We start from the raw sequence: 24,358 nt of genomic DNA, 5'->3' as shown, positions 1-24,358 counted from the left end.
TATAAAATCACATTTGCGTTCGAATCGGTAGTAACAAAATGTTTGACGACCCTTTCACTGTCTTCAATGTGTAATTCAAATTATTTTTAGAAAAATGTAATGATACAAAATTCAAACTTACACTGATGATGATTCAAACCATAGTCTTGAGTCGAAATTAACTGTAACATAATATGACCATTAACATAATTTAAACAAGTTGTATAATTTAGACAATTATATGAATATGAAATAAACAAGCAATATAATATATTTCTAGGTACAATACAAATTTTATTTATAGAGATTTTTCATTTTGTTATTATAAAATTATCATCTCCTGTGTAAAAAATAATCTACATAGTATAATGTAAAAATATGTTATAAAATACACTTTTAAACTCAATTAAGTTTGAACAATTTAATTTCAAATGCCGATAATAGTTTGAATAAAAATTGTGGCGCGTAATAAATCTATTAAGCACACATCATTAAACTAATAATTTACAAGAAAAGCTAAATCGAACGAATTTTATCTTTTGATGTAAATATTTTAATAAATGCTAACATAACACAAATAACTATACTATAGTATGTAAATATAACATAACAATAATATTAACAAAATAATATTTTGACCCTCGTCTACGCCTAGATATTTACCACGTAATACTTATTGCGCTCTGTTGTATCTATTTTAAAAAATGTTATAAAATATATATATATATATATATATATATATATATATATATATATATATATATATATATATATATATATATATATATATATATATATATATATATATATATATATATATATATATATATATATATAATATATATATATATATATATATATATATATATATATATATATTACAACAATAGTGGGTAATTAACGTGTGATTAAACAAGTGAGATCATTATAAACCAGAATCTTTGTAGACAGTCCTAGTGAGCATTCTGATGCGAGACGGAGGTGACTACTCTAAAACCCCATTTCATACAATAGCATCCTGTGATAAGAGTACCGAGTATTCATTAAATACTACTTCGTATTACTGTGCGTCTGCGATAACTAAATATTTAATAACAAATTTACCAAATATATATTTTCAGATACACTAATCCGTATTGAAAATATTTAACACATCACCACAGATTTGACCAAGAAGTATGAAAAATTTCATAAATTCTATGATTACGTTCTATCCTGCCACTATACTTTGAAAACTAAATAAGTTGCAGGCCAAATGAATCCAATAAAAGAAATATAGCTGAGCAAAATTTTAGAACAAAAGCCTGATTAGAGCCACCACGTAAACGATTCTTGATTTGCAAAAGAAATTAAGTTGGCATCAAATAGTGCTCAGTTTAGATTCTCCAGAATGGTGAAAAAAATATCTAAGATTTGGAAAAACCACTTCTAAGGCCAAAGGCAGTTTTAATGTAACACAGGCACGTGTGATGATAATGGGCAATTGACCCAAGGTGCTATCGTTGTGATTGTGAATATTAGATTTAATTATATAATAATAGAAGTATTAGTTTTTATGAACCGAGGGTCAACGAAAAAAACAATAACCCTTCATTTACTGCATATTATATTTCTTAATCCTCGTCCTTAAAGCGACGATATATAGATTGCACATACGTAAACACACATTTCCAATCGGGTTTCCGCATCATAACCATATCTTCAACATCGAGTAGAGGTGCAATACCAGCCTCTGCGCTATAGTGCAAAAAAATATTAGTCACTATTTAATAATTTTATTAATTTAAATGATCAAACAATAATGTCATTGATCATAATCAAAAATTAATATTATATGATGTCTGTTAATATATGATGAGGTATTATTTTCCTTGCTTTTTGATATGCAAAGAACATAAATGAAATTAAAATGTTTTCAATAACTGACCTAGAAGCATGTAGACTATTATAAAATTGAAAAAAAAAATCAAATAGAATATAAAAGCAGCATGTTGTCACTACGACAACGGTTTTCACTTGAAAATATAGATAGCAATATATTTCCAAGTGAAAATAGCCCTTGGCCGACATTGCTGCACCAATGAAACCATCTAAAAATACGAAATAAAGTGAAGTTTCAGCCCGACATTATAGGACATAAGGTTCTATTAAGATATAAGAATTAAAAAAAGAATATAAAAGTAACCATTATAATGCACGAAATAAACATTATTAATTTTATAAAAAATATATTAAAATTATTATATAATACTAAATATCGAGAACATAATTCTCTTCGGTATCTCTGCTGGCTTATATGTTATAAATATAATTATATTTTTTTCAAGAAAAATTTCAAATTTTCATGTTTGTTGCCACATTATGAAACAATTTGGCAAACATACCACGTAATGACCAGTAGCAAGGTATTAAGGTTGAAGACTACCAATATTCTTTAATACATAATACGAAGTTTGATTGATTCCTTAGTTAGAACCGCGTCATTAAATTAGTTAAAATAAATTGTGATACGCTATATTTTTTAGATGAATTTATATGCATGAACATATCAACATCAAATAAATAAATTACAAATAAATAAACTTTGGATAGATATCTTAGAAAAAGTAAATGATAAAGTGTATACTTATATAATTAATGAACTCTATTAAGAAATGTATGTATATGAAGTGTGTGTATGTGTTATTAATACAGTGAAAATTAAATTCGGTTGAAACTTACTCAGCCACCCGGAAAGCCAAAGTAAAATTGTATCTTCTATTTTTTGGATTGAGTTTATGATAATCAAAGGCATTTGGAAGGAAGTGGTGTATTAAAGCGCAGAAAGCGAGACCATCCGCCCAACTCGTGCTGAAGTTGTCTATTTTTATATTCTGTAATTTGTATAAATTTAGTAATAAGTAATAAAGTATAGATAACTATAACATATATCTTATATATAGATAACTATAAGAGTGTAGGTATGTTTGAAACTAGATGATTAAAATAATCTTGATAATGTCTTGATTAAGTCTTTTAAATCGTATTTCGATGCTACATCACAGATGTCATCAAGGACAGAAGCTCGATCTACCTCTCAAAAATTGAGTGCCACTACAACCAGCTCATCACTTCTCTAAACAACTCTTCATCACTAAAAATAAGATGACTGAAAAGATGCTGGCCAAGCGACCTTAAATGAAACACTAGGCTTCACTCATTGGAGTGAACTCTAAAGAATTTTTTCCTTTTTTCTTTTTTTTTCTTTTATTATTATTATTATTATAATTATTATTATTATTTTCTTTCGATTCATCTCATTTGTGCCACAACATCTTATAAGATTAAATTGTATCTTGATTGCTATATATATATATATATATATATATATATATATATATATATTTCGATGCAAATATTAAATAATAGCGTCCGTAAACACAAAAAAATAAAAACATATATCGCTTGCAACTGCTTATAGAAAGTCTAGGCCCGCTTTCAGTAACAAAAACTTACTTTTAACTTATTATGGGATATAGTATACAACCTCTTGCTTGCACAATAATTATAACTTCTATCACTATAAGTATTTTTCGTATATTGATATTCTTGTGATAAATAATTGTCGTTCCTGTTGCAAAATAGAGTGTGTTATGCCAATATTGTGAAACAGAAACTATGCTGCTCAGGCTGTGCAGCTCATTCATATTGCTATTATATCATTTACATATGTATTTTGCATTATCTAATAGAATTCTGAAAGACATCTTAGGCGCAACAGAACGAGCTCTTACACCGGTGTTTTGAACAAAGTTTATGTTATAGTCGTAACGGTCTAGTTAGTGATCATGAAAGTTCTGAATATTGTAGCTAGTAATGTATAATTTTAATTTTTACACGTACTATGCAATTTTAATAGAATTCCACAAGTACTTTTCAAATTACCTCATATTCACTTGTTTTACTTTTCGCCCAATTTAGCAATCTCTCTTTAATACTGCAGACATTTTTAGCTAACTCAGGATCCGTGACTTTGAATAAAACTCCACCGGTTCCCGTCGGTGTTTTTGGGCTACTAAAATTTAAGAAAGTATAACTATTTAATAAATAGAAAAATCATTATTCTAATTTTTGATCGGCTTGTAATATAATAATATCACAAAGTAAGATTGTTTTCAGTAAAATTTGAACTTGCAAGTAATAATTAAACTTTGCATATGGTCATAACAATACATACATAATAAAACTGAACAATAATATTGAACAAACTTATAGATAAAATTAGACATTTATTGACTCATATAAATTAAAATGTTAAATTTGCATATATCAGATATATTCAATAAGTACCTTGGCATAATTCCTGTACCACTGTTCTGTCGGTCTAATTGTTTAAATTTTGCAAATGGTGACATCGGTTTAGCAGGAACACTATTTGATTTTGTTAAAGTAATGTTAGCTGGTTTAGTTGATACAGCTGAAAAATATAATACTCGTAAATATGTTAGTGGCATTATATAAGGCAATACATCAAATAAAAGAAATAGAATAAAGGGATACCTGTTAATCTGGACAAAATACATACATACACATATAGATGGCGTTGTATATTATATATATAATAACAAAAGAGTAAATTAAATATTGTAAACGTCAAAAAGTGACATATAGAAATAAATATTGTGGAGAGTACTAATGTGTGTTGATAGAGATCGACCAAACTTAGCAAATCAGAAGTAACCTAAAGACATTGAGATCTGAAATTGTGAGACTAAGTTTGCGACATTTCAATAACAAAAAAATATGAGTGAGCCACAATTGATATACCAAATGTATTTAGAAAGCAGACGCCGTGGAAATGTAATATTGAGAATGCTTGTATCGATAGTTCATAATGAAGAGTTCAATGATGAAGAGTCCAATGATGAAGAGTCCAATGATGAAGAGTCCAATGATGAAGAGTTCAATGATTTAGAGTCCAATGACGAGGAGTCCAATGATGTAGAGTCCAATGTTGCAGTGTACAATGATGAAGAGTCCAATGATGAAGAGTCCAATGACGAAGAGTCCAATGACGAAGAGTCCAATGACGAAGAGTCTAATGATTTAGAAACCGATGATGAGGAGTCCAATGATGTAGAGTCCAATGATGTAGAGTCCAATGATGTAGAGTCCAATGATGTAGAGTCCAATGATGAAGAGTACAATGATGAAGAGTCCAATGATGAAGAGTCCAATGATGAAGAGTCCAATGATGAGTCCAATGATGTAGAGTCCAATGTTGCAGTGTACAATGATGAAGAGTCCAATGATGAAGAGTCCAATGATGAAGCGTACAATGATGAAGCGTACAATGATGAAGAGTCCAATGATGAAGAGTCCAATGATGAAGAATCCAATGATGAAGAATCCAATGATGAAGGGTCCAATGATGTAGAGTCCAATGTTGCAGTGTACAATGATGAAGAGTCCAATGATGAAGAGTCCAACGATGAAATGTCCAACGATGAAGAGTCCAATGATGAAGAGTCCAACGATGTAGAGTCCAATGTTGCAGTGTACAATGATGAAGAATCCGATGATGAAGAGTCCGATGATGAAGAGTCCGATGATGAAGAGTCCGATGATGAAGAGTCCGATGATGAAGAGTCCGATGATGAAGAGTCCGATAATGAAGAGTCCAATGATGAAGAGTTCAATGATGAAGAATTCAATAATGTGGAGTCCGATGAAGAAGAGTCCAATGATGAAGAGTATAATAATGAAGAGTACAATGATGAAGAGTACAATTGCAGTTGCATTTGTGAAGAGCCATCAGTCCATTAGCGAGGAATTTGTGAAGAAGAAACAAAAACATGGATTTCACGCGTGAAGAAATAGAAAAGACAAAATATAAAGTGGCAAAACATAATGACAATAGAAATACCGAAACGAAATGGCGTAAATATGGGACATGAAAAACAAATATCCAAAATATTATATCTACATTCTCGAGGACGAGAATGAAGTCAGGACAGCCGAATGTTAGAGACATATACATGGCGGTCTCATATATATATATAATAACAAAAGAGAAGATTATATATAAGAGAGATATATGAGTGAGAGTCAAATAATGACATACAGAGATGAATATTGTAGAGTGTATATAGAGTAATAAAGAAGTAAAGAGTCAATGAGTGTTGATAGAGACCGGCTAAATTTACCATATATATATATATATATATATATATATATATATATATATATATATATATATAAATACTAGATGACCCGACAGACGTTGTCCTGTACCCATGTCTACAATTCAAAAGTTACAATTTTTTGTAATAACCTATACTGATATTTACCAATTAGTTAAAAATTATTATGTTTTTTACACTACACATTTTACCGAAATGTATATACATTAGGGTGGTCCTTAACTTAATTTATCGATTGACACTTCTTAAGCACATATTAGTAACAAATATATGCAAGTAATTTTTATTGTGCGCTCTATCTAAATGTTTATAAAAAGAGCTAAAACTTTCAGAAAATCATTTTTTTTTTTTGATTTGGAAGCAATTGCGCCCCTGGGAGCAAAGAAATTCGAAAATGTCCTTGTTAAGGACCACCCTAATATACATATATATATGGGTGATCTTAAATGTACAACTGTTCTAGAGAAAATGATGAGTCTCAAAACCCACACTTAACTCTAATAATTTGTTCTTAACTCCAATAATTTTGTTCATTACATGATTTTTGTTAAAATGTATATTTTTATGAATATTTGCGAAAAAAACGATAAAAAACGCCTAAAAGAAACGAATTTTTAGTAGCCACTAACTTCAAAAGTATTTGTTACTTGAAAAACATTATAAAACATATCTTTCTTATAATTAGTGTTTCTATCGATATCCGGCGTTATTTTGAAAACAAATAAAACCACTGAAAATGGGTCTCATCCAACCGTGGAGTCTAAATTATTTTCACATTTGAACTTGACAGTAAGATGAGCCTAATTCCAGATATTCATGCAAATTGGAGCACTGTAAAAAAATTCAGATCAAAAACGCTCCATTGACTTGAGTATATATTCGGTATCCAATGGCAAAAATATGAAAATATGAAACTTCTAAATAATTTTTTGAAAAAGTAATTTTTTTTGTAGTGTGATTTAGTAATGTAAGGCAAAACACGACTGCATTAGTTATAAAATAATAATCTGTCAAATTGAATTAAATAGACTCTACTTGATACTTATAAGACCGTTACTGCTATACGCCGCTTCAGCATGGAACGTGACAACTAAGACCAACCGACGGAGACTATAAACTACAAATAGTACAAAACAAAGCCTTACGACTGGTACTCGGCAAATCAAGGGACCCACTGACGAGACACTATTACCCCAACAAAAGATTTACATGAACAAATTGACGTACCGACTATACTATACTATATACTTGAACAATTTAAAAAGCTCACTGAAATTTTTCACCAGAAATGTAGGGATTACCACAATAATGCCATCTGAGCACTAGGCCAATATACTCCGGAAATAGGTTGATATGGTAAACATGCCATGCCAAACTATTGTCTGATCAAGCCCTAGCAGCAATGTTATGCGTATCCCATTAGCAAATACTGAAATTAGGACATTTTGGGGGGAATAGTGAACTTTTCTCCTTTTTTTGTCCAATTGTATCTATGTCAATAACTATTGAAGTAAAATATGAAATAATATCATATAAACATGGATTAAGTAGAATACCCTAAGGCTTAAGGTAATATACTCAAGCTTTTGTAAATGTTGTGTACATGTAACAATGGTACCCATATAGCGAAGTATATCTTTTTTGTCTGTCTGTCTGTCTCTCTGAATTAAATAGGGTATATTTACTAACAGTCCACAACCGTCAGACGCATGCGCAGACTGTTGATTTGTCAAATATATAATGTATCTTATATTATTTTATATAATATAATAATAATGTGGACATTACATTTTTCTTATTCATAATCATAAATATATTATATTTTAATATTGTCTTAGCCTATAAGTGATTTGAAATGTTTGGTAGAAGACAGTCTTCATTACAATCTAACTATATTTCTATAAATCAAAAAATTCCCTTAACAAGCTTCAGAAAGATTTATCAAAATCCAAATCATCGTTTAGGAGGATTATCTTTTAACCACCATTACAGTAGAATTTTATATATAAGATATATATATATATATATATATATATGTATATATATGTACCTATCAATAAATGTAATTGATATTTTTTTATTATATGCCTCCCCAAATTGTCGTTCATTGTGTAATCCTGATATATTTTCAACTTTCTAACCCGAAAGAATATTTTCGCTTGAAAACATAACATGGTTTTGGTCTGTATAAATTAAAAATGGATATCGCTACTGCCTTATACCAGATTGCGCCCAATGGGGAATTTGAACTCTGAAGCCTGTGGTTGGCAAGGTTGATACTCTACCACTGCGTCACATCTTTTTTTGAACTTTCAAATTCGAAAGTTTGAGAAGAATTCAATTGATTTGAAAATTTGAAAGTTTGATTTTTATTTTAAAAAAAGGTGAAGATTTTGAAAAATCATATTCTGCGCCTATTATTATCGCCTATATATATGAATACAACATGGATCACACAACTGCTATGGCAACTAATATAGAAGCTATTTTTGACCTGAATACATCATTGATTTTATTTTTGCGTTCAATCAAGTTTTCTCTGCTCTATTTTTATATGCAAGATTTTGGAACAATGAACGGAAAAGTCGAAAATATTTTTGTTTGACTCTCGAAAACAAAGCTATAATATGCACAGAAAATATGAGAAGTACATTTCACATTATGTATGATATATATATATATATATATATATATATATATATATATATATATATATATGTATGTATATATAATATATATATATATGTATATATATAATATATATATGTGTGTGTGTGAGTGTGTGTGCGTGTATAATTGTTTTTAATACTCTATTTATAATATGCGCCAGCTCAAAAACGTTTAAGTGCTTTCCTCGCCGTCCTGAATTAAAAATATTTTGCATCTATATTTTTTAAATAAATAAATATCCAATAAACCTAAGATTATTTGCAAACGTCATTGAACGGGTAAAACCAATAAACGTTTATTATAAATGAAAAGTACTAATAAATGGCAACAATGATGTCACGCACAGACCATTCTGAAAGTAATTTTTTGAAGACTGTAAATTTTTAACATTTAAATACAAGAGTAAATAATACAAGAGTAATACCTAATATTAAATGGGTTTAATAATGAAAATATTACAGATAAAATATCAATCGCATTTAAAAACTTACCTCATATAGTTAATATGCACATTATAATTATTTGTGATATATTTTATCAAAATCTATAAGGAATTACGGTCACTAATTTTTAATTTGAATTTTTGTTTTACAATTTTGTATGCCAATTATAGATTTAGTTTTATAAGTTTTTTTGAAGTGGATCTATGATCTGATTTTGGTAAGATTTTACTCTGATTTTTTGTTTCATTATTTCATTATTTGAATGATTGTTAACTTTTACATGCAGTAACGGAAACGTTACCGCATGTAACGCTGGGCTATCGTTTAATTATGAAGCATAATAAAACTGTAACATAGGGCTTTCATATTTATTCATTAAGATGCTGATTTGATCACTCAAGGTGCAAAAAATCTTGCAAGAGGAACAATGCGCGTGGTGCTCACACTTTCGTATCGCTCTAATTCTCTTGAAATTTATAATATAGCAAATGAAAATCTAGTGGTGTATTTCAATTTTCTGATTATTTTGTAGTTTTTTAATTGTTTGAAAATGAGTCCAAAATGTTCGAATTATTTTTTTTTTGTTTATAAAACTCACCAGACTTGCTTGCCACTTTAGCATCTTTATCGGTGTCTGCCACTGCTTCTGGAACAAATATAAATGATTAAAAATAGCGGAATGTTTGCATTTAATAATTTTTCAAAATACCATTATTTTCAGCCATAACTTGAACAAATGTTGTGTTGATCGTGTTTTTTGTGTTGTGCCCAATGTTTTTTGAAGTTCTCACTGCAAAATAAAAGCGATGAACTCAGAAAAATTTTAATGAACAGTAATAGTATCGCTTAAAAATTCATTACATTCCATGATGTTATGCATTTCAAGATCTTTTATGATAGTTAACTAAATGCAATGTATGTACAAACACTTTATTCTTTATAGATAAAACCTGAACAAACTTTGTTTTAAAAAAGTATTAAATGGAATCACATAATAATATCACACATAAAATATTTGCTTTATTTTATTTATAACACTTTCAAAATTAAAATAAAACAGTGGTATTACCGTAATACATAATTTTATGTACCGATCGCATCAATTAACGAGAAATAGAGAACACTGATATTGCAAAGAATAACTTGCTAATCCTCAATGAATTTTATCGTCGAAATATTTTTGAATTTGTCTAGTAAATCATATTTATATGTAATGAAGATAAAATTTCAGGTTAAAGAATGTTTGAGATAATACGCCATATCAAAGATTAGTGCTTTCTTCCAAACAATTTTCAAATATTTTATGTTTGCATATACTACATATATATGTATATGTATATTTTCGTCAAATGTTTATTTACAACGAACTATTTATTATGTACGTTTCGACATTGTATGTGTATCATCTTTCAGCAAGTTAACAAGTTCAAATCAGGAAAAAACACAAAATTAACAAAATTTCAATTCAATTTTCAATCAAGTAAAAAGCTACATAATTTTACAAATTATTTTTATATTTTATTTTAATTCAAAGTTTGCTTTTTCGGTTTTAATAAAGATTGATTTAATTTTGTGTGTTCTTTCCTGGTTTCAACTTGTTAACTTGCTGAATGATAGCAAACATAGAATGTCAAAAAGTATTAAATTACTTATAGTTTTTTATTTTGATTATTTGGCTGCATATATTTTTATATATATATATATATATATATATATATATGTATATATATATATATATATAAATGTATACATATATTAGTGTGAAAGATTTCACATTGCCATTTCACGCAGCACTGCCCGAAATGGACTATTTTTTATTGGAAACATCTTTTTCATCTACATTTTTTCAGGGCACGATGTCAGATTGTCCAGAGCGGGGTTCGAACTCAGACCCCGTCCACAGGAGCCAGTGAGCTTAACCATTATACCATGAAGTATCCATATATAAATATATATATATATATATATATATATATATATATATATATATATATATATACATAATGTATGTGTATGCTGATTGTTTACATTCATGTATACATAAAAATAGATACAGCATTATTTGAGGTAAAACTAGAGTAAATCATTAGTACTGAAGGAAATATATCAGAAACAGGAAATACTAACAATACAAAATTCGATTTCATAATAGAATGAAGCGCACGCAATACCTATGTGTATGTGTATGTATATATATATATATATATTTATATATGCTTACTAACAAAATAACATAATTATATTTTAAGATTTTTTTAATAAAATTTGATAATTTATAAACTATTGAACTCACCTTGATAAGTGGATACTGAATGAGATTCACCGAAAATATATTAAAATAGTTTTTAAAATTCGACACAGAATAATCACAACAATAAAACTTCCTGTACGTCGATCACTATACTTTTTGCAATCTATTATTAAGCGCGAACGAAAATAAAATCAACTATTGTGATCGGTGATCTGATGCGCCCAATGTCGGAACACAACTGTAGCACGCATGGCTTCGCCACCAGTTAGCTAAGCTGCTACTGTAAACACATTTCAATGGAGAAACAAATCCAGAGTTGCACTCAAAGATGGGCCGCTGATGCTTTTGATTCCTCTACTTCGATTTATACACAAATACATTTTCCAAACCTTGCGTGAGTTATAGTATTCAAGTTTAATATTCAACGTGAACCTGCAAGAGCAATATTAATACACATCTTTATATGTGATTCCATTTCTCAGTGGCTATTGCATTACAAAAATAAAGATAGATGCTTCAATAGGTTCATTTTCATAATTAAGCCAAGTAAATTAACTTTCATGATTCAGAGAAATAAGGAAAACTAATAAAATTTTGATGCGTTATCATCAATTTAAGGTACTACCGCAAAAATATCAAAATCTAGTTGGTATTGGTATTTAGCCTTGAGGCAAGTTACATGAACTTCCTGATATGTGTAAATAATCGACTTAATCAATAAAAAATAAATTAATTTATGAGTGACTAAAAGTATTCTGAGTGAATTTATTACATATATTTGGAACGTTAACTAAAAGCAAATATTCACAAATCAATAATTTTTATAATTGAACCAGATTCCGTAGGTTTAGTATGTTCATTAAGACCAAGTGCTCTATCGTTATATCAAATAAAAACAAACGTCAAAAAACTACTCATTTTTTCAAACTTTGATGAATTTTTAAAATTACACTACTTGTCGTAAAGCCGTAATATTTCAGTAAGTTTTATGAGACCATGATATATACGCCAAAAAAAGTTCCATAAAAATCGGGTTAAATTTTTTTGTCAACAGTTAATTACAAGACAACGGCTCGGTAGATTTTCACTTCAAACTAATCAGTATCCTTCAGGTTTTTTTTTTTTTTTAAATGAATTTGAGCTTAAATGTGGACGAAAAGTTTAACACCTTTTTCTAAATTACAAAGAAACAGCTCGGCCGATCGCTGCTCAAAACTGAGAAAAGATAATCCACATCAAAATACATCGATTGGCTTTCAAGTTTTTGAAATCGGTTCAAGTGTTTTTGAGCAAACGTCGATGAAAGTTATAATTTTGACAAACGCCAAAAAAACGATACTAATTTTTGCAAACTTTGACGAATTTTTAAAATGATCTTTAGCAAAAACTAATCAGGTTGATTCCCAACCTATATCTTTCGAACAGTTTTTGAATTTTCAAAATCGATTCAGAATTGCGAGCTAAAACGTGGACGAAATTTTTTTCACTATTCTGCGATTTATAAAGAAACGATCGTCGCACAAAACTGAGAAACGTTAGTCCTCATCGAGATACATCGAATGGCTTTTAACTTTTTAAAATCGGTCCAGCCGTTTTTAGAAAATGTCGATTTACAACAAAAAATCTGTTCACACACACACACTTTTTCCAAATTTGGTCTCATTCGATTCAGAATGACTTGAAACGTCGGGAAAACATAAAATTAGCTAATCGGATTTTTTTATGAAAACAAACTTCTCCTTTGGGAAGTTAAAAATATACTGCTCCAATTAATGAGGTTGTATTGTACATGATTTCATGGGCTGTAGAATTTATTTGAAATATTCTATGTAAATTTAAAAAAAATCGTATTAATTGGCAATATCGGAATCTATCTCTATGAACTGGCTTGCAGATATTGGTTAGGAGTTGGGCCATATGTCTAGATATAATAAAAAAAATTAATATCATACATAAAAGACATTTTATAGGTGTGGAAGCGTACGGCACTGAGCAACTAACATAAATAATGCAAACTTGGCCCCGTGCCAAATAAAGCAAAGAAGATGTAATTTACGAGAAGATAAAGTGTGCCTGTGAAACGCCTATTTTTATAACATCCATAAATAAATTAATGAATCTATTATGATACGATATTGTAACTAAAAACTTACAGATTAAAGCTTTCTGTAAATTCGCTTCAGCAGATATTTAAATCAATGCGTGGCAGAGATTATCGTGACCCAAGTCTCTGCGCAGTGACTACCAAAATAAATTCGGCGGAGATGTTAGGATATGGATAGCATATTCGAATGTTAACGGCTTGAATTCGAATACGAAAACAAACAGTTTTTATAGAAACTACAAAATATTAATCATTACATACTACTTCTTTGTAGAAGAAGTCATTAAAATTGCTAGTAACGGATGACATCATGTTTTAAAGCAATTTTGCTTAGAAATTTGTTTTCGTCACAAAAATAGTTTTCTCAAAAACGGAAGCACAGATTTAAAAAAAAATAAAAGTCATTTGATATATCGGCCCCAGTCAATTCTTCAGAATAAGCAGAAATGTGCAAAATTCTTTCGCGTTATCGTAAGAAATCTAAAGACTGTGCTGATTACGATCTAAATCAAGGGTAATTTCTTCATAAGTAAGAAATTTATTTCATGTTGATTAAAATTTGAAATAATGGGCCGCGTCAAAATTTCAAAATTGTATCTTTGCAGTTTAAAAGTTGCTGAATCTGGTTTCTTCAAAATGTATACATATCGCGAAGTTCATGCAAGTTGCCTTAAAGCAATAATGCATCAATAACATATATCAAAGCTAAAGATGCCTTTAAACCTACCGATTAATAAAAATAAGAATGATCGCAATTGAAATATCTAGAATAGTAATGCTCAAAAGAATTATAAGCTATGAATAATGGACCTGCCTATTTCTACTATTCCATGTATGTAGCTGGCTCTCTCTCGAACTGGTTATCTGCAATGAAAAAAAGCTAACAATAATAAATGGCAAACTAGAAAAACCCTAATAATAAGTTAAAAACTATCATTTAAAAATTAAAAATTATAAGTAAAGTTAAACCAGAAAAATCATGACAAAATTTTGTCATGATTTTTCATTGCGTTAATTACAAGAAAGCCGACTTGGTCGACCTTATTTTCATCAAAATCGACTAAAAATTATCTTTCATATACGCTAAATAAATTAATATTTAAATCGTTAGAGATTTTAAATAAAATAATTACATTTACAAAAAAGTTAAATGTTGATTTGAGATATGAAATATTTTATTGCATTTATTGAAAAATATAAAAATCTTTTTCGTCTGTCCACGATTGCAAAATTATTCCTGTTCCCAGCCGTTCCTTTTAAAGAAATTAGAGTTTCTTTTTCGCCATATGCTTAAATTGATTAGATAATTGTATGTACCCCGAGACCGTGTTGTGATCACATTCTCCTCAATAACGACAAGGAATCACCAGTTATCGGACGGATCTCAAGAATAAAAACATCTCTAGGAGACGCAGGCATCGTAAATCCTACAGAACGCTAATGTTCAATATTGCAAACTGGACTAGCTCACACATAAAATTAATTATTAATAGGTAGTACGCATTTACTCGAAACTCCATCATACACCGGCAAGCCGATTAAAGCGGCTAGAAATGTACTCAAGTCTCGATTGAGTTTTCGTTTGTATTACATTTAAGAAGAATTCTGCATTTCGAAACGAACACCGCTATTCGTTCAGGCATCTGGCGATACCCATAGCAGATAAATATATATGGCAATATTCTCACACGATGCAATAACGCGTTAAGCGGCAAACCGCGCCATACTATATTTTTGCCCTTCGTGTCTTGAATGTAATAAAGCGCTGAAAATTAACTCTAGTGGTCGTTAAGTAACAGTTTTTGCGACTTAATCCTGTCGATCGTCAATGAATCGAAAGATCCGCCTTTGCAGAACTACGGAAATCATGTTACGACTTTTACGTCCACCTTCCTTCTGGAAAAATATGCTTATGACCTACAACGACCAAACCCGTAACAAAAGATTGTTGGGCACAATGAACATTAGGTTTATTAGCAAGCTGGAGTTCCGTTCATTATCAGAATTATCCGGGTAAACTATCTCAGCCAAGAAGCAAGAATGTGCTACCATCCATTGATTCAAAATCTCTCAATATGGCAATTTCTTTGATGTCCGGCCGCAGTTATGTTTTCCGTACTGAATTGAATTCAACCGTAAGTTGTTCTCCTGTTGGTGCCCTACCGACATTTTTTTTTTAAGTTTCAGCTTTACAACCATATTTTACTCGGAAACCAAAAGGTTTGGTTTTCCGTAAGCTACCCGCCGCTAATCACCAGGAACGTGGAGAAATGATTGATGAAATAATGAATGATTTTGATTGATGAAAACAAATTTGGCAAATGGTTTCGCTTCTGTTCCTCTTTCGACGATCCAAAAAACTTGGAATTCTGAGAACTAACAAAATATAACCGAGTTCCTACTTCATCATTCCATGTACAACTATATTGAGGCAAATAAACCTGCTTCAAGGATTCTAATTTGTTTAAAGTGATCGAATGATTTACCCTTATTCCGCGTCACATGTCGCAGAATAGCATCCGCGACGAAAAGAGCCTGTCCAGAATAGCAGAATAGAGTCAAACTGAAAGCAGAACAAGCCGTCCACCGATTGGCATAAATCTAAATGAAAGCATTCATCTTATCTCTGATCAAAACTCTATCTAAGAATCTATAACTTTTAACCTTAACGTGGCTTGCACTGACAATGAGACAACGTATAATGGCAGGATCAATCAGTGAACATTACAAATAAATGCACGACGATAGCGTAGAAATTTACTTAGTTATGAACTTCCATTAGATACCCATTACTAGAAACTTTTCAAAGGCTATTAATACTGAATTGCATATGTGTAAAAATATTAAAATCTCCTAGCAGTAGCAAAACAATATGTAAAAAAATATAGAGCTATTTTTACAATTGTATAATTAACTTTATTTATATATTTCTAATTTAAATGAATACATGTGTATATACTCTTTGGTTTTCCTATTTTATAATATCTGACTTTTTTTATCATTTTAATTTAATTTGTAATAGTTTAATAATTATCATTGATTTGCATACACTCATATATATATATATATATATATATATATATATATATATATATATATATATATATATTTATATCTGAGTGTGAATTTGTATATGTTGGGGTGTATGTGTATATGTGTATGCATATGTATAAGCACAAATATGTATACCAATAAAACTAATAAAGTTGGTGTTTGTGAATGTGAACGTAAAAATAAATATTAATGTAACAATAATATATATATATATATATATATATATATATATATATATATATATATATATATATATATATATATATAATTAACAAATTTTCAAAGACAATATACATAATATGAAATTAAAAACAGAATATAAAAATTTCTTTGTAAATAATAAGTGTGTGTATTAAAATGACATCATTTTGTTAGTTGTAGCATCATAAATCTTTTATTTATGTAGTTGATATATAGTGCCTTTGAAGATTGTCAATACACACACATGTATATATATATATATATATATATATATATATATATATATATATATACGGAAATATGTGGAAATAATCCAAACTTCAGTACCCATGCATTATTTTTGTTAATTATTCATATATCTTACAAATGCAAAAAAGTGATATATAAATTTTAAGCCCAATATATCTGAATATTTTGCCAAATAGATTTCTAAATATGTTGAAGGTAATGTAATTTATAATATATTGGTTATTGTTATGTAATGAAGTGTATTCCTAAAAATATGAGTATTATTTCATTCTGTAAAATATTTAAATAAAAATATAAAACATAACAAAATCAACAAAGAGCTATACGCTATAACCAAATATGTGATACTACAATATTGTTTCAAACCCCTACCTAGGTGATTTATCATTTACCACAAAGTTCAATAATTTAATGTTGAGTGGATTCAATAATTATATTAACCACTATCTATTTTACTTATAAAATTATTTCAATGGTAAATAACTTAATGAGAAACTCATTATTTCGTGAAGACAGTTTTCTTCGGCAATAAGGTAGTATTACATATACGGCTGTAACTTATATAAAGTGTAATTACAGGCAGTCCTCATTTTCAAATTTTACTAATTTATGACATACAATTATTAAAGTATGCCATATCATATATAAGAGTAAACATAAAACACTACATATTGAAAGAAACATTTTGGCAAATGACTGCAAAAGTTTGATATCTCATATTGACCAGATACCATTGATTTACACATATCCAAACTAAAATTAAAGTAATCAAAAATTTGATTTTGTTCATTCAGTAATGATATTTTTGCTATTATATCACATAATGACAATGACTTAAATATAAAAATTGGAATCAAAATATTGATAAAAAATTTAAAATATCAGAAGTTAACAGATAATAATACCTGAAGTTCATGGCACAAAAAATCATGTAACAACATGTATCATTCCCCAAGACTAATATAAGCACATATGTATATATCTATATGTGAGCATATATATATATATATATATATATATATATATATATATATATATATATGCACATAAATAACAAATTAAATAAAAATTCTATATAAAATTTAAATTTTAGTAGTTTCAGGTATTAGCAATGCAATCCTCCTGTTACAGTCTTCAATCGAGTTAGTATAAATAAATTATGTAAGTTGAACTATCTTAATATAAGTTTTGTATTGTTGATAAAAATAAATCATTCATTGCAATTTTGTTAATAAAATTGCTTAAAAATCCATAAATTCTAGTTAAAATTAATATCTATACATGTAAAACATTCCCAGTCACAATCAGTCACCATTAGTAATCAATAAAAAATATAAAAAACAGTCTGACAGTAAACTAAAGATTAATTAATATTTCTAATAAAAATATCCAATATATATATATATATATATATATATATATATATATATATATATTGGTTATCTTTTCAATCAATGATCTACTTTTTATTTATATATATATATATATATATATATACTTCAGTCAAATACATACTAAATTATTTAAATTAGATAATTGAATGTTTAAAAATGTTTTTATAAATCACAAATAATTCGAGACTGCCTGCATAACGCACAAGCACCAGAAATCAACATAAATACAAAAATTCATATGTTTTACACTCACTGACATATTTGCACTTGTGGTAATAGTAATGCATATTACAACTGCATATATATATATATATATATATATATATATATACATGTATGCATATGTACCTATATTAGTATAAATAATATAATACGATTTATGTTTAAGTGTGTACGTATGCATGTTACGTGTAATTGTATAAATTACATACTATTTTTTAAAATCGAATAATGGCTATGTTATCATTATATTAATATTTCTTAAAAAATGTTTACTAGAAAACTGCTTTGTATCCATATTTATATGTACATTAGCCGTATGTGTTAACAATATCACTGAGAGAACAAATAATTTATTTTTTATTTATGTAATAAATCTACAAGCTACTCATCTTAAATAAATTATTTCTATATAAAATTTATTTCAATAAGTTTTGACATATTTTATCAGACTAGTCAATAGCATGTACATGTTTTCTATAACGCATTATCATATGATAACAAATCATAATATAACAAAACTTAAATATTCGTAATAATAATAAATTCAAAAATAATATATGTTTGAATGTTGCAATTTTGAATCGTTTTGTCATTACACTCGCTTTTTATTTGGACCCTTTCAAAACTCTTAGTATGTAAATGAAAGATTAAATAAAATTTCAATAGTCACTTTTCTCTGAAATCAACTAAGAACCTTCTCATGCGCCGGATGGGTTTCATTAAGGACAATATACAATATATGAATAACAATAAAGATTGAATAAGATAGAAACGTTTCTTATTCATTGTCATGCGAGTTACAGTCCTACCGCCTGAGAAAGCTTTGATAATAACGCATATAATATTTCAAATCGCAACATTCGATAATTCACACACAAAGTCAAAATTCAATATCACCATAGTTAATTTCTATCTTATATACGCACGAACGCTACATTTTTCTATTAGATTATTATTTAATAATTGAACCATAAGCTTATAAATACGCATATAAATATATATATTTATATAGTAGTATAAATATTATATATTTATATAGTAGTAATTTAAAGTAGTATTACTTCATATTATATATTATTTGAAACGATGTTAAGATGCAAAACAATTGTTAAAGTTAGAATAAATACACTTTAAACGTCTTGTACAAGTTGTATGTGCATTTTTGGTTATCACCTCAGTTCATATACTTGCAACTTGTTTGCTTGATTCAAACATAAACCAATATATGGGCAAATATTGTATGAGCACTCATTAAATAATTCATTTGGCAATCAAATTTAAGCAAACAATTAGTATAATTAAGGGTCGATCATTTCAAACATTGCTTGATGCAATATAATGATTAATATTGTAGTAACCGGATAATCGACAGACAATTTCAGTAAGCGTCCAGCAGTCGCACAATCAATTCAATAAACTTGATGTGGTAAGACAAATCATATAAATATGGGAAACTAAATGGTTCAAAAAATGATTAATAAATTAATGCATATTGTAGTGATAAAATGTATTGTTCAGAGGTAATAGCATTGTTGAGGTAAATGTGTCCTTGAACAATGTTTTCCTATATCATTTTGCCCAAAAACCTATAATGAGAATAAAACGATCGACCCTGAGATATATAAAGTATTAAAAATAGTATCATCACAATCTATAATTGCGTCTTTATTTTAGATATATTGGATAAGGGAATTTCTACAGACGTTATATATTGGCGATATACGGCGCCGATTAAAAATAATTTTGAAAGTTGCAAGAAAAATAATATTAACTCAAAGCAATGCCAAACACAATATCTTGTGCAAGACAAACATTAGACATCACTTATAATTACTATTTTTTTCATTATATTAAAACACATTCATAAGAAGCACTTTATGACTGGAATATGATTTTTTATTTATATTATGTTTTCATCACTTCTAGTATATATTATTTTGCACAAAATGTGCAAAAATTATGAGAGATCGTTAGTTTATTAGAAAGTTACTATTAAATATCTAATACTAACCTCAACCTATAAATATTTAAATATATTTTTAATTTTTCGTGTGTGTTATCATAGTTTGTATTTTTACATAAATGCTGATAGGACTAACATCGTCGATACCGTTATTTCATCCAATAAAAGTCATGTTATCTTTTATACAAATTGCACAATTATACGTATAACTTTTGAAGACCACTTTTATATAAGAGTTCAAATTTTAAACGAGCAATCCCTATATCGAAATATTCATTCAAATTGTCCTAATAATAAAATGGAAGATATTTTCACTCTTAAAATAACGATTTCAAAAATGAATATTTCAGATTGAATGATAAAATTGGAAGTATTGTACAGTGAATAAAAGATGTTTGCTCATAGTATTAAATAAGATGAGATTCGCTCACGCCCGATAGATGTAGCTGCAGGGTTCGGGTGGTTCTGGCGAGACGTGTTGTGTCGGCGAAGGACTATGAGACGAGGAAGGCGGCGAGGGAGACGGGCTGCTATTCGAATTGCTGCAAGGTGAACCGCTGTGGCTGCCAGAGTTCACTGCGAACATAGACGACAACGGCATGTTCACTATTAACTAAACGGCTATTACTAGGGCGCGATCAAAGGCATGGCCATTATGAAAATTACACCTTATGCAACATGTATAAAATAAAAACAAACACATACAAACAATAGTCCGTAAGCAATTTCATCAGAAAAAACTGTTGCATTTAACCAACAGATTATGTTGTAACTCACCCAGAGCATGAATTGCATTATTACGACCTCCCTGTCGGTGCCGAGGCCGCGACAGGCTTCTCCCACCTATTCCAATATGTGCCGCCTCCTCGCTTGTTTCTCAGAGATAAACCTTTTTAACACTTCGTGTTGTTGAGAATCCCTCTCCTCTTCGGTACTGATCACCCTGAATTATTTACAAATTGTATACGAATTTTGAATAGAGAACATAAACATAATATGAATAATATTATCAAATAGTGCCTATAAATATTAAAATTTAGGCATTTTAACAGATTTCAATAAATATTGTTCAAACATTATTTCTTCTCAATACAAGCGAAGGAGGAACGATTAAAGTAGTATGTCGAGGTACCACTGTACTAGCAAAATTTGTAATAAGATTCGATATTTATAACCATTTTTATCACCAACATAAACAATGATATCATATATTGCAATATATTTATTAATAATCTTTTTGGTTAGTTCAAAACATACATTTATACTAATACCTTGGCATGTACAAAAATAAGATTTGCATTTTATTTAATCATATGGCTGAATCTATTTTGGGTTAGGTACTAAATCAAAATATTACTTTTGCCATTTTAGCTTTTAATAAGGTTATATACACCTAAGTCTGTTTTTACACGGTAGATTGGTTCCAGAAAAAGCCGTGTGAAAAAAAACGTGTAAAAAAAGACATTGATCTTATACAAAAATGGGTGATTTGTTCCTAATCTCTAAAACCTATCAAAATTAGTGAAAAACAAGAATTCATGTTTATTTTATTAAATCAAATATATAATGCTTATTTTCACAAGCATAGTAATTAATGATAAAAAAGATATGCACTCTAATCTTAAAAGTAATATAAATTCCCCTAAATTAGTGCTATTCACATTTGCTTTGACCAGTAAAAATTGTTTGTACGCGCTAAAGGGGAATTCACTTAAATCTGTAAGCTAGTGTTCGCAAACTATCGATACTATCGATGGTTTCAGACTTTTTTCTTTCATAAATACTTTTTTGTGATATGAACATACTTCGCAAAAATTAAATTTGACAAAAAAAATTTAAGTACATAAAATTTCAAATAGTGCTAAATGGAATAAAATCGTGTAAAAAAATTAAAAATATTCAATTTTCAAACAGTGTACAAAAAGACTTAGAGGTGTATATATATATATATATATATATATATATATATATATATATGTATATACTTTACCTGATGTGAGCGTAAGGTTCCAAAATTATCGCGAGCTCTGTAGTCACGCGCGTTGTATCCGCCGTCAGTCTGATACTGGAAGAGCATGTCAGCATTAGCTGGCGGCAAGTTACGTGCATCGCGCGCCTCCCGCGGCTCGCAAGGGTCACGAAGGCTTGGTTTGCGAAGTGTACCACGAGGAGAGGGTGGACCCTTGGATGGCGGCTGAGGCATCAATACAGGCTCGGCATATGTAACTTCTTCTACTTGCGGTAAGAGCTTTGGTTCCGTCTGAATCCTAAAAGAAACAATTCATGCTAGATAAAAATTAACTAGTGGGGTGCATGGCATCGTGCCTTAAGGCAAATTGCTGGAACTTCCAGTGACATAATTAAAAATTTTGGTACGGAACCCAAAAAAAATTTACGTATTATTACGTACGCATTATTAAAATCTCTATAAAATATCTGATAATTTGATGTACATATGTCCAATAAACATTTTTGACCGCCAAATGACATATTACGCCTTATTTTTATTGGGAGTCCATAACCGCTGGATCTGCCTTCCCAAAAATTTTATCAGTTCTTCATCTTGTCAATACAAGTAAAATGTTTTTTGAATTATTAAAATCGGACGCTCCGTTATCTTACAAACTGAGTTACCGTTTTTGGTACTTTTTGCCCCGTATCTTCGAAACGGCTAAACCTGCCTTCGCCAAAAACTAATCAGCACGTTTCCTTATCAATACAAATCAAATGTTTTTTGAATTATTCAAATCGGTTGATCGGGTGTTCCCGAAATCTTCGACGAAAATTTGTATCCGCACACACACACATACACACATACATTCATTTTTCTAAGATATGCCAAAATATTCAGAAACCTTTGAAACGTAAAGACATATAAAAATTTTTCATTTTCGTTTTTTTTGTGATTACTATAACTTACCCTACGGAATGTTAATAAATTGTTAAAACTCTTAATTTCAAGCTGATTTGAAAAACTCATATATATATATATATATATATATATAATATAAGTTACATAAGCGCAAACTCTTATCAGTCCGCATAAAGAAAAATATTTACTGCCATTTCCTGAAGTATATTTGAACCGTACAAACCTATTAATATTTTGTCTCTGTTCAAAATATTCATATTCTGTATCAGGATATGGTAAATTGTCATCTTCGTCTTTATGGCACTTTCTTCCACAGAAATATCCCGTGACGAAGCCCATCAGGAGAGCACACACAGCGCCAGCTACCACAGCCATTACTAAAGTTTCAACAGAATATTGAAGAGGCAAAGAATCTGCAGGTGTCACTGAAGGTCCTAAAATTTCAATAAATAAATTTAATACATTTATGATGAAAATTACACATAATGATAGTTCTCAGTTACTAAGTTTGGAAATATTATATTATACATATTTGCTTATAATTTATATATAAACTACTGTTCTTACCATTGTTCTCATACTCTTTGTCTTGCATAATGTTTATAACTTCACCGTCAGGTTGGTCTTTGCTGGGTAGCTGATTATCTGAATGTATATATGACTTAGGCTGATTTGAACTCAATCCTCCAACACTACTGGCATCTTTTCCACCTGTAACATGCGAATATTCAATGCAATGACAACAAAAACCATTCATAAACCATTCATTGTTAT

General features: G+C 29.1%; 2 protein-coding genes across 3 annotated transcripts in view; both read right to left on the bottom strand.

The window, feature by feature from the left end:
• Positions 1 to 844: 844 nt before the first annotated feature.
• LOC113377188 (smoothelin-like protein 1) lies at positions 845 to 11,773 on the bottom strand. Of its 2 annotated transcripts, none has more exons than XM_026617413.1 (7): positions 11,568 to 11,773; positions 9,984 to 10,064; positions 9,873 to 9,920; positions 4,309 to 4,435; positions 3,904 to 4,033; positions 2,701 to 2,852; positions 845 to 1,716 (listed from the first exon to the last, which is right to left on the bottom strand). In XM_026617413.1, exons 2-7 carry the CDS (start codon positions 9,997 to 9,999, stop codon positions 1,593 to 1,595), a joined length of 597 nt encoding a protein of 198 aa, XP_026473198.1. In that variant the 5' UTR covers positions 10,000 to 10,064; positions 11,568 to 11,773; the 3' UTR covers positions 845 to 1,592. The 2 variants fall into 2 exon arrangements, with proteins under 2 accessions (XP_026473198.1, XP_026473199.1); XM_026617414.1 differs by having other exon boundaries at positions 9,873 to 9,917.
• Positions 11,774 to 21,520: 9,747 nt separating this feature from the next.
• The window catches only part of LOC113378809 (semaphorin-1A), a 32,173-nt gene continuing 29,335 nt past the window's right edge, over positions 21,521 to 24,358 (bottom strand). The window contains exons 13-16 of the mRNA XM_026619415.1: positions 24,152 to 24,295; positions 23,808 to 24,018; positions 22,703 to 22,979; positions 21,521 to 21,655 (exon numbers count right to left, since the gene is read on the bottom strand). Of these exons, the coding sequence (XP_026475200.1) occupies positions 21,590 to 21,655; positions 22,703 to 22,979; positions 23,808 to 24,018; positions 24,152 to 24,295 (698 nt within the window). The 3' untranslated portion in view covers positions 21,521 to 21,589. The remainder of the gene's footprint in view (positions 21,656 to 22,702; positions 22,980 to 23,807; positions 24,019 to 24,151; positions 24,296 to 24,358) is intronic.

This window comes from Ctenocephalides felis, unplaced genomic scaffold (genome assembly GCF_003426905.1).
Source record: "Ctenocephalides felis isolate EL2017-DRISC unplaced genomic scaffold, ASM342690v1 CF-g0.4_SCAFFOLD_01886, whole genome shotgun sequence".
Taxonomy (NCBI): domain Eukaryota; kingdom Metazoa; phylum Arthropoda; class Insecta; order Siphonaptera; family Pulicidae; genus Ctenocephalides; species Ctenocephalides felis.
This window is presented reverse-complemented; position numbering and strand designations above follow the sequence as displayed.